Genomic DNA, 12,912 nt, shown 5'->3' with positions numbered 1-12,912 from the left:
AATCAGTCAAAGGATCTGAATTAAGAATCACGTATTACATGAACGCAACAAATAACATCCTGACCTGAATAGTTTTCACCGAGATCTGAATATGATTTTTCACATATTTTAGCTAAATTCACTTTAATTGGACATCACACACCTGACGCCATTCAAAGTTCCACTGGTTGGTCCTCAAATAAAGTTCAGTTGGTCTATCAGGCCAATTTCAGTTCAAAATAGCAATCTATGTCAACACATAAACTTCAAAGCAAAAAAAAGAAAAAAAACAACAAAAATGTCCGGAAAATCCTGCTAGAACAGCTGAACTTTATTTGGGGTTAATCAAAGTCACTTTAAATGGTGGCATTTGAGTGCTAATTCCTATTTAACATGAGGTGGAATCAGTGTTGCCAACTCCTCGGTAAGGAAAGTAGCTGTCCTAAAACTCGCAAGAAGTCGCTAAATGACGCCATCGCCCAATTTGCAGAATTGACCAAGTGCATGCGGTAATGGACGCTGTAGAAGAGTTAAAGAGACTTGATTTGTGTTGGATAGCGATGCTAAATGTGCTACTGACTGTGTGTGTGCCCTGAGTAAAGTTTTCATTGGATGAATGGAATATTAATGAGCAGGTAGAAAAAAATGAAGGAGACAATATGAAATCGTTAACTTATTTGTGCAAAGCCCCCCTCCCCAAGAAAAACCCCACATCTTATTGCTGTGCTTTGTGCTCTCCCACATACACGTCATGACCTTTCTGAGACCCCCTGATGCTCTTGCACAAAAAAGCAGCTAGGTAATTGCAAATACAACATTAGCACATGTACACACTAACGAGCTGCGTACAGCCGTGAGCCATGTACACACAAAGAACGAGGTGATATTCAGGGGAATGGAATCCCCCTGAGGGAGGCAGATAAAATTAAATAGCGGACTGTAATATTGAGCGCCAGGTAGGAAAGGTCATTACCAGACAAAAGTTGCTCTGGGGATTTCAGCGGCCAAAACAGAAGGTCATGGAAGTAACTGCGAGGCAGAGCCACTGAAGAATATTCTTCATCGAGCAAGTGAACATCTCGCTCATGATGCCGGTCATCTTCTTTTTTTTTTTTTTTCTCAAATGATGGAACCCATGCATATTTTCTGTAAACCTTATCTGGTTCAGAGTCATGAAGCCTCTCTCAGTGGACAACATGCAAACGCCACAAGGGAGAGCGCGAGCCCGGATTCGAACCCTGAACCTTTCAACTGTGATTCAAAAATGCCAATTCCGCATCCACTATGCTGCTGATATATGATTATTTGTTGTATTAGATTGTGCTGGTGTATATTGAAAAAAAAAACTATCCAGCTACTTTGGCATCTGTTCAAAGCAGCTCGAGGTGAGTACAAGTTTGAACTTTTATTGGATGCTGTTCATGAATCATGACTGCCCCCCCCCCGCCCGCCCGAAGTCTCAGTAATATAAAACGAAGATCTCGTACTCAATGTAAATCATGATAATAAATACGCTGGAAAATAGGGTTGCGGGGTTGAGGCGCATCAGGTAAATGGCAACAAATGGCAGACCGACTTTTGTCAATAAAATTGAAGTGGGTTGAATTTGGATTACCAACCATGATGTGCTGAAAACATGAGTACACTTCGTATCCGGACTCGTATTCAGGGATCCTCAATGGAAAATTAAAAAGGACCAGCGCAGGAAAACGTCATCTTTATGTACGGTATGCACTGCAATTCATACCCAAATATTTTTGTCCACATTTTTGTCAATTTTCTTTTTTTTAAAGAAGATAAGAAAACCTTCATTAGTCTTGCAATGGAGAAATTTACAGCAGCAAAGTTATGAAAGGAAGAAGTAGTTTAAATGTTTTCATTTTCGGAAAGCGCAACATCAGTAGTCTGCCTTTTGAAGAAATTTATTAAGCAGATAAGTGCAACAGTTTCAATATTCTGAATTATGGTAACACCGGTATGGTATTGAAGTGCTGTGCTAGTTTTTGTCATCCACACAAGGAGCGGAGCAAAGATTCAAACCCAGAACCTCAGAACTGTGAGTCAGACGTGCCATTAGCTCACCGTGCCGCTTTGATAGAAATTAAAGTGTTCGTTCTCAAGCTCTTCTTTCATCACCGCCTGCCTTGCCTCACGACGCCCACTCCACATGCAAAGATGCTCAGGACGGACCATTTGATTGGCTCAATTCCCACCACAAAGCACACAATTTCTCTGTGTATTCCCTGTATGCTTGCATTTCCTGTAACCATAACGACCGGAAAGATGCGCCGTTTAAAAAAAAAACAAAAAAAAACTACAGTGCATCTCCAGCGCTAGTTAAATTATCAGTTATGGTCAAAATAATCTACTACACGTCTGGGCCACAATCAAAAAGTGACTAGAGTCCACTCATGAGGAATCTTGTTTTATTTGAGCATTGTGCTGGACACATCCATCCTTTCCCTTGACAGCAAGTTAGTTGAAAGAAGTGCACTTCATTTTGCACTTTTTGTTGCAAGACATGATTAATCAACATTTGACTGAATTCTTAAAGGTGAATGAATCGATGAATGAATATGCCTATCCTAAATTGTTACTGAGGGCAAAATTCATTAACAAAAAAGAAAAACACAGCCACAGAATACTATTGCACAAATGTCATTGTTTGTGTGTCTGTGGGAGTGGGTGGACATAAATGTAAGGATGAAGTGAAGCTTCCTGGTGAAAGAGTGATAAACTAAGAGACTGTTTTGAGTGTGTGTGTGTGTGTGTGCGTGCGTGCGTGTGTGTGTGTGAACTTACCCAGCATTAGCCATGTCGTCTGGTGAGAGGGAGAAGAGATGGATACTTCCTATTGCCACTTTTCCGTCCGTCCTCGTGTTCTTGCGCTGTGATTCACCCCGTATATTCTGTTTTCATGTTAAACCTGTTGGGCAGAATACATTAAGAGGAATAAGTGACACTTTAAAAGTAAACAGTGTAGGATATTTGTATAGCTTGACATGGAGGTGGTAGGCAATAAAGCCTGTGTGATAGATGAGGTTAGCCTGAGGCTTCATTGCCAACATTCAAGGTGTGAAAGTACCAAGTAGTAGTAGTATCATATTGTGCCGCATGAACCGTTTTTGTCCTGCAAGAAGTGACGGTTTTCTGACTCACCGGTTTCAACTTTAGCGACACTTGCATGATCCAATGAGATCGAATACAACTTTGATTGGCAAACATTATCAGAGAGGTAGTCATTTAACAAAATGGTCTTTGGCATTTTTTGAATGTTGTGTGTCTTTTCAAAAAAATAAAAAAAGACCGAAGGTTTAAATGGAAGAAATATTGTTGGAGTTTGCAGTGGGGTACAGCTGCACTGAATCATTTTGAACTATTGTTTTTCCTTATTTGATTCCATATTTAAAATTAATGTATAATATACATTTAAAAAATCCTAATATATTGTTGATTTGTACATTTGAGTAACCCCAACACACAAGCTGACACAGAACAAAGTGTGGTTTTGCCAAGCAAAGTTTGCAATGATATCGACAGCTATAAAGAGAACGGCAGCGACAACATTAAACATGCACTAGGCCTATTGTTAGTTCAATGAAATACGTCTCTGACAATGTCAATCATAATTATTTAGGTTCGAGTACACAGATCAATGGTTTGAGGGGGGGGGGGGAGTCCTAAAGTAAGAAATAACATTCCAACGACGCCGACATTTTGTGTCAAAACTTTTGAGGACTCTTCACAATCTGGTTCCGTGAGCTCGTGCTGGTTGGAAACCGCTTTTCCCCCGCTCTCTTTTAATCACCCCCAAGCTAATCAAAGTGTGTTTTGTGGAGGAAAAAAAACGGCTACTTTACTCACCTGAGTGGGACTCACATGGCCGAAGAGTGAAAGCTCCCCGCGGGCGAAACTCAAACTCGACACGCATCGTGGACCGGCATGACAGTAGCAGTTGCAACCCTGTTCGATAGCACCATAAATTCCATCGGAGCCGTGAGATGACGGCTCCGCGGATCGGCGGAGGGCTTCCCCGGCGAGCTCAGTGGGAGTCCCGCGGAGGAGGACGAGGAGGAGGGAGCAAGAACGAGGAGCTGTCCGGGTGCTGAAACGTGTATCCGGCTTCCTTCCACGGTAACAATGTGGGCGAATTCTCACTCCAACGGCATAATAAAGACATTCACTGATGATTCGTGTGACATTTGCATCGCTCCAGTCACGAAACCTTAAAAAAAAAAAAAAAAAAAAACCGGACGAGGGCCCGTCAATCACGCAACGAGCTGCCCTCACGATTGTCGACTGTGAGGAGCCACGAATGTTTTTATTAGCTTTACGATCGCTAGGTCGCCCCTCTCCGTTGTGAAAAGCGTTTTTATGGTTTCCAAAAATAAAGATACTATGGGAGTAGAGGTTTTGCCTTCGCGGCAATTGGCTTAAGCGCTTGTCACTCATCGGGATTAGCTCGACGATGGTTAGCGCGCACATCAATCAATGGATGCTGACCATGTTCCACGCTCGCTTCACAGCGTTGGACCTGGATCAAAAAAAGCAAGCACATAAACGTCTGACGATTTATTTTGTTTTCTGATTTATTATTTTATTCGGGTTTTTTGGGGGCAGATTTAAGCAGATCTGATTTTGGCACATCGGGTAGAAAAGTGCACTTGCTACCCAGATGAAAATAACACACAAAAAAATAAACCAACATGAGACATTTTTTCCCCCAAGGAAAATGTACTCACGGGTCATCTGTTGAGACTCAGTACAAGTGCTTGGCACAGGATGAGCATTTGTGGGCTTTAATGTATTTGGCTTCTCATAAAGTCCCTCTGTTGTTTTACTCATTTTAGAATTGCATGGCAGGGCAACCAATTGCCCACCCGGTTTAACAGGTCGTTACAGCTCTTGCACTAAATCTCAACAGATACCTAATGGGAGCATCTGGTGGGTTAAAGAAGGGTTGTTACAGTATACTTGAGCAAAAATATTGGAACTCTTCAAAAGACAGCAGCAGCTAATATCAATATTTAGGTGACAATGCATCATAGATACTTGTGGAAATTGCACTTTCACCACATAAGGATCACAGCAAGCGTCAGCGTACTACACAAGGGAACCTGTTGAACCTTGGAAAGTGTTACTGGCATTATAACACTCTGGCAGGACCACAGTTGCTTATTAGGGGGCCATTTATGCCTACTACTTTGTCTGTCTCCAGTCTCCCCTTAGAAAAAGCTTAAAATGCTGTACCAGGTAGAGCTGTCCACAAAACACAACAATGAAAGGTGTTGCCTCATGTGAACACTGTAAGGAAGTTTTTTTTTGTATATTTCCAGACAATTTTCAAATTTAGTCTAACAGTTGGTGGTGGTGGGGGTCCTTTCTGTTTCCAGTCCGTTAAAGGCATGTATGAATGAGTTTGGTATGGAAGAAGCCGAGGCTTATGAAATACCTTTAGAAATACAAAAGATTATTCGCCGTGTGCACAGTTGCTTCCCCCCGCATCAGAGTCATTAAAACAATAGATCAGGCATTTACAAGGAACTTACCTCTAGCTCTTCACACCATGTGAGATATTTGCGGGGAGACACAGTGGGAGAGCAAGTTTCACAAAAAAGTCAACCTTCACCTCCCTGGTACTGACATTGCAGAATTCCTTTAAACACAGGTCCCAACCAACTCTGTTGTTCCCCAAGAAAGGGACATTTGCAAAGTTAACTTTGTTGCTGTCCAGTAGTGACAAGGAAGAAGACTAAAGTTGGCCTTTTTTTTTTTTTTTTATCAGCAGTGTGAAAGAGCCTCAGTTCACACAAGAGCTGTTCGGGATGCCGGTACACGATATACCTGTAAGTGTAATGGGCAGGGGTCCGAATAGTTTTGTTCACACCGTGTATCAAAACTGCCTTGGCATTGCGAAAGGAAAGTGACGTCTCCTCGTTACAGGAAGAAAAAGTGCCTTTGCTAGAATAGAAACTACAACTCTAAAACGCGACAATAGCTGAAGGTTCTTTTTTTTCTTTTTTCTTAAAGCAAAAACCCTGTAAGGTGACCCAAAATCTGACCGAAATGTTTGCAAAAGTTGAAGCGAAATATTTACATGTTTTACAAGAGTGCTACATCGCGGAAGGATACGATAAGAGATGATCAATTTTAAGCTATTGTAACTGTTAAGAGGGAAGCAACGGAGTCCCGGCGGTTGCCATTAAAATGACAGCTGAAGGGTCAACGGCAATTGCTTTCCAGCTCAATTGTTCGTTTTTTATCCATCAACCCAAATGGACCAGCGTCATGACCGTGGTGTACTCGTGCTGCAGACAGTCTGTGTCGGTGTCGCACAGCGTGTAGTCATCTTTGACGATGCGGTCGCAGCCGATCTCACCGTTGCCGAAAAGGCCGAACAGCGGAACTCCGGGGAAGACCTTTTGGAAGGCGTCGGCCTCCACGTTGCTCTGGTTATTGTAGTAATTCTGCCCTCGGCCCACGCATGCAAACATGAAGCCCAGGGTGTTCCTCTCGGGGATTTTGGCGGCTTTCAGCCTGCGGATGGTGGCTTCGGCCGCTTTGGGGTTGCTGACGTCCTGGTCCAAGAGCACCGAGGCGCCCTGCACTTTGGGGCCGCTGAGTGCCAGGCCCAACACGCCGTAAGCACCCCGGCTACAACTACAAAGAGTGGGAATGTTGTCAAAGGTGGAAGAATACAACGAACCTGCTTGAGCTTATCTACTTCAAACATTGGCAGGTGATATTACACACTGGATCTCCTCAAATAGTAGTAATCGACGGTGTACATATACGTACTTGGGGTGAACAACTTCAGATTCTTGTAATCATTGACGCCGATTGATCGACAACATCGTCGATTCCTTCACAATAGTCGTCTCGCCTCAAGCTCTTGCTACATACGCTACGGTTCTTAAGTGTTCTGAACTCATTCATTCAAACCCATTCAGATGCTTTCATGGCCTCGCAGACAGTCTGAACTTGTCTAACGAAGAACCATTCACAAATGTTAAGCTACTACCCGCTACAGTGTTATTCTTACAAATTATTGACCACTTCTAAGTATTGAAAATGGCTTACTCTCTTTGATTAATGGTTCAACAAACAAGCCATTTTGGGAATCTCCTGTAAAGTGATGAGTTTTAACTCATTCACTCCCAAAGACATATTTATATCTCTATGTCTTTTCACACTCCACACGTTCAAACCCAGATACTTATTTTTTTCAAATTTTCCAAGGTAAAAAAAAAACAATTATGGTGTCTAGAATTGGCTGGTACTGAAAAGGTATGAGGATTCCACCTGATTCCAATGATATCATATTTTGGATAATGCATTGTACAATTAAAGGCCTTCCCCGAACGAACGAATGGCTGGCTATTTCTGTAAATAAAGGCCCTTTGGCACGACGTGAGCAGAGATTTGCTCGTTGTTTCTTACCAGAGGCTGGTGGGAAAGACGCTTTCTACAAGTCCCCCTGCGATGAGAGCTTTGCTCTTGGCCAGAGGCTCCAGGATTTGGCCAAGGAAACGCGCTCCTCCAGATTTGTACGCATCATAGACAAACAGGAGGACCACCCTTAACTCCGGGTTGTCGATAAGTCCTATTGGCACAAGCCCATTAAACAAAATTCAATACACTTCGGGAGATGATGCTACGTTTGTAGTCGTCAGCTGAGGTTAAAGATGAAATCCAATATGAAGGAGCAGCGTTTACTGCGTTGTCGTGAAATTATGCATGTGTATTGTTGAAAGGACAACGATGTTGTTGATTTTAAGTTTGTGTCTCTTAACGACTACTTGACATTGGCCTGTGAATGTCCACTCACCTGCTTCTTTTAGAGTGCTTGGTGAGAGGGACTTTTGGCAGAAATGAAAAGGCTTGATGTGGACACCCTCCATGCTTGGAAACATGAGAGCAAAGCCGGCCTCTCCTTCCTGATGCTCCTCGGGAGGTCTGGCGCGAGAACCAGTCGGGGTTACTGCAAACACACACACGCACACACAAAGGAGTGAAAAACAGCAATCAGACTTAACAAAAATTGTGTTAACCAGTGTTTAAAATGAATTTTACGAATTTCTCAACGTTGGCACCTCAAATCAATGGCCTTCTAAGTACGGAACCCAGCAGACCTCATGAATGTGAGTAATTAATTTTAAATGTTCTGAAAAATGTCAACTAGGCTCATGTCGATAATGACCCTGGGGCTCATCACGCACAGTAAAGTAAGTAAAAGTCTCAATAGATTTTACTTGCGCCTCAACATAGACAAAGTGAGCATGCAACGTACGTGTCTCCCAAGTGAAAAACACAGTACGTTAGAGCTCACACGCGCTAAAAACTTGTCGTCTTCCAGATTCCGCAAATTAGTCATGTAATCTATACATTGCTCATGTTTGAAAGAAAGTGTACATTACAGAAAACATTTGTTTCATTTATCCCGCACGCTGCACTCTGTGGGTCATTTTTCAAATGGCCTGCAGTCCGTAACCAACATGCATAAATAACTTGTACTTCAGGCTACAAGGAAACCTATTACATGTCATTGCAGCTTTCATACATTGCCATAGATAATCCAATCACAGATTTCCTCCAATTGAATTAGAGCCACGGCGACCCCGCGCTGAACCCCCTCCCCTCCCAGCAGCAATATCTCCAATAAATGAGCGTCACGGCAAACAGCCGGGGCCACCATTAGGCCTGATCGACGACGGCAGCCTGACCAGCCATCATCCACGCCAAGGAGAGCCCCCGCCTGATGGAGAGTCACTTCTCTGCAGGGTTGTGATTATGTGAAGAAATGACAAGCGCGGGGCGCCGCAGACGAGGCCATCTATCAGGGGAAGGAAAGGATGGCCGAAAGAAGGCAGGGAGGTGGCAGCCCTTCTTTTGACTCAGCACCAGTAGCATGATTAATGCCGAGCCGTCTGCAGGAAAGCGGGCGATTCCTCTTCTCAAGTTGCCCGAAAGGTGTGCATTATTCCACCGTAGAATTTGATATCCTCTCTCTGCTATTTGGAGAGCCTGCTGTTGTCAAGGAAATCCCATAGATGGCGTGACTGGTGTTTTTCCTTTCTTTGTTTGTTTGGTTGGTTTTTTCGGGGGGTTTGGGGGCAGAAATGATGGTACCCAAATCTCTGCCTAGCAACAGATAAACTGTGCAATATTCATTATTGTAGTTGCAAAGCATGACATGAAGAGTCTGGGGGCACAAATGACAACGCCCCCTTAAAAACTGCCTGTTAATGAGTGAACAAAACCACTAGCTGACTGGAATTGTATTCGAATAAGGCAGGAGCACAGATGATGGTGCTTAACGAATTCTGCCTTGCAACAAGGGACCATGCCTACAAGCTTGCTCAAGTTTTATTTTAATTATGTGTTATATGTCCACAAACCACAGAGCCAAAGACTGTAAGACAGTAATTCGCTGTTCAGAGTGTGACAGCGATCGTCACATCTCAGCTCTCCATGCTCCCTGGATGGAAAAAGATCCAGTGACTTCCGAGGGTAATGGCGTGGAGCAAGCTGAGAAGAACTCAACTGTAAGTACATCCAGCTGCACTGAAGTTTGTGGGGAGGGCTTGCACGGAAAGTCATGTTCCAAGATATGCCTAGTTACTGTATTTGCCCTGAGGATGCTGATGGAGAAGTACGGGGAAGGTAGGAAGGAGCTGCACTGCGTATTCGTAGATTTAGAGAAGGCTTATGACAGGGTGCCAAGAGAGGAATTGTGGTTCTGTATGAGGAAGTCAGGGGTTGCGGAGAAGTTAGGTTGGTTCAGGACATGTATGAGAATAGTACAACAGTGGTGAGGTGTGCAGTTGGACAGACAGAAGACTTCAAGGTGGAGGTAGGACTGCATCAAGGATCGGCCCTGAGCCCCTTTTTGTTTGCTATGGTGATGGATAGATTGACAGATGAGGTCAGACAGGAGTCGCCCTGGACTATGATGTTTGCAGATGACATTGTGATCTGTAGTGAGAGTAGGCAGCAGCTACAAGAAAACCTAGAAAGGTGGAGGTTTGCACGAGAGAGAAGAGGAATGAAGGTCAGTCGTGGTAAGACAGAGTACATGTGCATAAATGAAAGGGAGACCAGTGGAACGGTGAGGTTACAGGGAGCAGAGGTGGAGAAGGTACAGGAATTTAAGTACCTAGGATCAACAATGCAGAGCAGCGGAGACTGTGGAAGAGAAGTGAAGAATAGAGTGCAGGCAGGATGGAACAGCTGGAGAAAAGTGTCAGGAGTGATTTGTGATAGAAGGGTGTCAGCTAAGGTGAAGGGAAAAGTTTACAGAACAGTTGTGAGACCAGCCATGATGTACGGTCTAGGCCAAAGAGGAGATTCATGGATGCCGTGAGGGAAGACATGCAGGTAGTTGGAGTCAGAGTAGAGGATGCAGAGAACAGGGAAAGATGGAAATTAATGACTCGCTGTGGCAACCCCTGAAAAGGGACAAGCCGAAAGGAGAAGAAGATGTTTTATATCAATAATGCCTGGTACAAATGATGGTGCCCCCACCTCAAAAAAAAAACCTCTCTCTATTAACAAGCAACCTTGTCCGCTAGCCATCTTAAGTTCTTCCAGAATAAAGAGGGGCATATCAATGATGGTGTGCAACAAATATTGCCTAGTAACAAGTGCCTGTGCCTGTTAGCTAGCTGAGTTTTTATCTTGGTTTCCAGGTTTAATAGAAATAAGGTTGGGGAACTCTCAGTGCCCAACAAACAAAGCCTACTCGACAACAATTGACTATACCTGCTAACTGGCTGACTTTTTGCTTGAGTTCTGAAGGCTTACTTTGATAACACAGGAGCACAAATGATGGTCCAAATAACTCTGCCGAGGAATAAGTAATCATGCCTGCTCACTAGGGTTCCTTTCATATGAATCAAGCAAGGGCAGAAATAATGACGGCCATCGCATTCTTCCTTGTAAAAATGCCTACTCGCTGGCAACGTTTTGTTATAGTTAATTGCCAAGCATCACGTGACCATGCATGTACGGTTACCATGCCAGCTAGCCAGCCGAATTTAGTTGAAAATGTGAGGATTGGCATCTCCAGAGCAAGAGAAAGCAAACTTACAGACAATTCCTGGACTAGCAATGCCGATGATGTCACAATTTTTCGGGAAGACTTGGATGAGCTTCTCAACTGGACTGTGACGGCTCCTCTTTGCTTTGGAAAAAAAAAAAAGAATGGATCACTTACAGCTCATCCAAGGTTATGCAAAGCATGCAACAAAACACTGTTGTAGTATTGAATACAAACATTTTTTCTGTCTGTAGCAGTAACCTGGAAGCTTGAAGGCCTCACAGTCCATCATCACTAAGACCGTTTTGGGCAGGAGAAATACTTTCTGTAAATACAAGTCAAGAGCTAGTGTTAAAACATCACTCAGTGGGGTTTACCAAGGTAGATATGCGTCTCATTAGAGCTTTTCATTTAGAATTCATTTTCTGTAGTAGCTTAATCTGTATATATTTTGCCACTGAATAAGATTAAGCTCGTTTGTCTTGATGAATGAATAATACACAGTAATCTTGTGTGTTTACCAGTAAGTAAAATGGCTACCAGATCCAATCAAATGTACCACATAGGGAGCAGGGCCTTGAAGTTATTTCGTTGCATGACAAAGCTTACCAGCAGCGCTTCAACTCATTAAACTTACTCTCATACTGTTTAGTTAACAATGTATATCAACATACTTTGTGTTAAATTGTAGCCTTTACCTCCACCTCTTCAGCCAGGGTGTTGCAGAGGGCATGAACCTCCGTGCTGGAGGGACCACAGGCCGAAACCCATGTCAACTGCTGTTGAGTTCTGAGCACTCGTCGGGCACAGTTGCTCCATAGCCTACACACACTTTTGAAGTAACCCACACAAACATCCCGTAAGCATTAATAGCGAGGAAGGGCATTTGCGCTGCTGACAACTGACTGTTTAAAATAAACATACTTCGTTTAAATGGACGCCAGCAAAATAATACAGAAGTGTTTCATTTCACAGTTTAACACTTTCACTACCCCGAAACAGCCATGTTGAGCGCCTGTGGAGTTTTCTACTAGGGTAAGAAAACGTTTCCCTACCTTGCGATTCGTAGCAGAGATTTGGTCGGAACAAAAGTAAGAATTCGCTCGACGACCTCCACAACGTTGCTCAGGACGTACGTCGCCTTGTTATCCGATGGAGATGAATCGAAACCGGCATTATCGTCCATTTTGCCCTCTCAAATCGTGGATTTCGGGAACAACGCTGCCCTGCACGTCAGTCGAGTTTTGACCCGGAACTGTTACGGGGAGGAAAGCCAATACACAATACTGCCTCCCGTTGGCCAGGAGGAATTGGGTGACAGCAAGTGACGCTACAACTTGTCAGGATAAAACATTAAATAGTTGCTCTAAACGATTAATTCGGTGTGGAATGCCGTTTGAGCATTTTTTAATATTCTTCATATCCATCTTAGTCCGAGTACGCTCTCTGACCTCACCCGTCATTTTGGAGTTCCTAATACAAACCTTGCAAACTACTGCGCTGCGCTGGCAAGACCACTACGACAAACTAGTGGGCATTTGTCATACTCTCGTACCCTGCCGGACCCAAGTAGTAGCGCCCCAAAGCCTACAGGTAGTTCTGGCGCAGAAGTCAAATAAATTTGTCCATCTAATGGGCAGAAATATTAGACAAACGGGGTGGAGGGTATTACCAGTATGACAGTCTTCAACGAGTGTAGACCGAATTGTTTTTGCTGACTAGAACGTGGACCTTAAATCAAGACGATCGATTAAATGCTGAAACACATTTCCATTGTCCTGTCAAGGGTTACCACCGCGATTTAAATCTTTAGCTCACTCACTCAGATAACGTAAGGAAAAATCACTCACAACACCCCCACTCTCTAGGATTATCAATTGGGCTATTCCCGTCTT

The 12,912-nt window shown here is 43.6% G+C and overlaps 2 protein-coding genes across 3 annotated transcripts in view; both read right to left on the bottom strand.

The window, feature by feature from the left end:
- LOC147207783 (transmembrane protein 266-like) overlaps positions 1-4,303 on the bottom strand; it is a 35,940-nt gene extending 31,637 nt beyond the window's left edge. Inside the window, exons 1-2 of the mRNA XM_086107960.1 lie at positions 3,844-4,303; positions 2,782-2,905 (exon numbers count right to left, since the gene is read on the bottom strand). Coding sequence (XP_085964086.1) covers positions 2,782-2,795 — 14 coding nt within the window. The 5' untranslated portion in view covers positions 2,796-2,905; positions 3,844-4,303. The remainder of the gene's footprint in view (positions 1-2,781; positions 2,906-3,843) is intronic.
- Positions 4,304-4,560: 257 nt separating this feature from the next.
- On the bottom strand, positions 4,561-12,254 carry fbxo22 (F-box protein 22). Of its 2 annotated transcripts, none has more exons than XM_086107501.1 (7): positions 12,073-12,254; positions 11,716-11,848; positions 11,255-11,342; positions 11,069-11,161; positions 7,808-7,960; positions 7,420-7,582; positions 4,561-6,639 (listed from the first exon to the last, which is right to left on the bottom strand). In XM_086107501.1, the coding sequence occupies exons 1-7, from the start codon at positions 12,201-12,203 to the stop codon at positions 6,246-6,248; spliced, it is 1,155 nt and encodes a 384-aa protein (XP_085963627.1). In that variant the 5' UTR covers positions 12,204-12,254; the 3' UTR covers positions 4,561-6,245. The 2 variants fall into 2 exon arrangements, with proteins under 2 accessions (XP_085963627.1, XP_085963628.1); XM_086107502.1 differs by having other exon boundaries at positions 11,279-11,342.
- Between the last annotated feature and the right edge of the window lie 658 nt (positions 12,255-12,912).

This window comes from Hippocampus guttulatus, chromosome 3 (assembly GCF_054856545.1).
Source record: "Hippocampus guttulatus isolate MCC_2025c chromosome 3, RoL_Hgut_1.0, whole genome shotgun sequence".
Lineage (NCBI taxonomy): Eukaryota > Metazoa > Chordata > Actinopteri > Syngnathiformes > Syngnathidae > Hippocampus > Hippocampus guttulatus.
This window is presented reverse-complemented; position numbering and strand designations above follow the sequence as displayed.

Excerpts from the sequence above, each read along its gene's own strand:
- fbxo22 (XM_086107501.1), bottom strand. The coding sequence starts at position 12,203 with ATGGACGATAATGCCGGTTTCGATTCATCTCCATCGGATAACAAGGCG. Across the intron at positions 11,343-11,715 it reads CCCTGGCTGAAGAGGTGGAG|AAAGTATTTCTCCTGCCCAA; the intron begins GTAAAGGCTACA and ends TTGTATTTACAG. Across the intron at positions 6,640-7,419 it reads GTCTTTCCCACCAGCCTCTG|TTGTAGCCGGGGTGCTTACG; the intron begins GTAAGAAACAAC and ends CACTCTTTGTAG.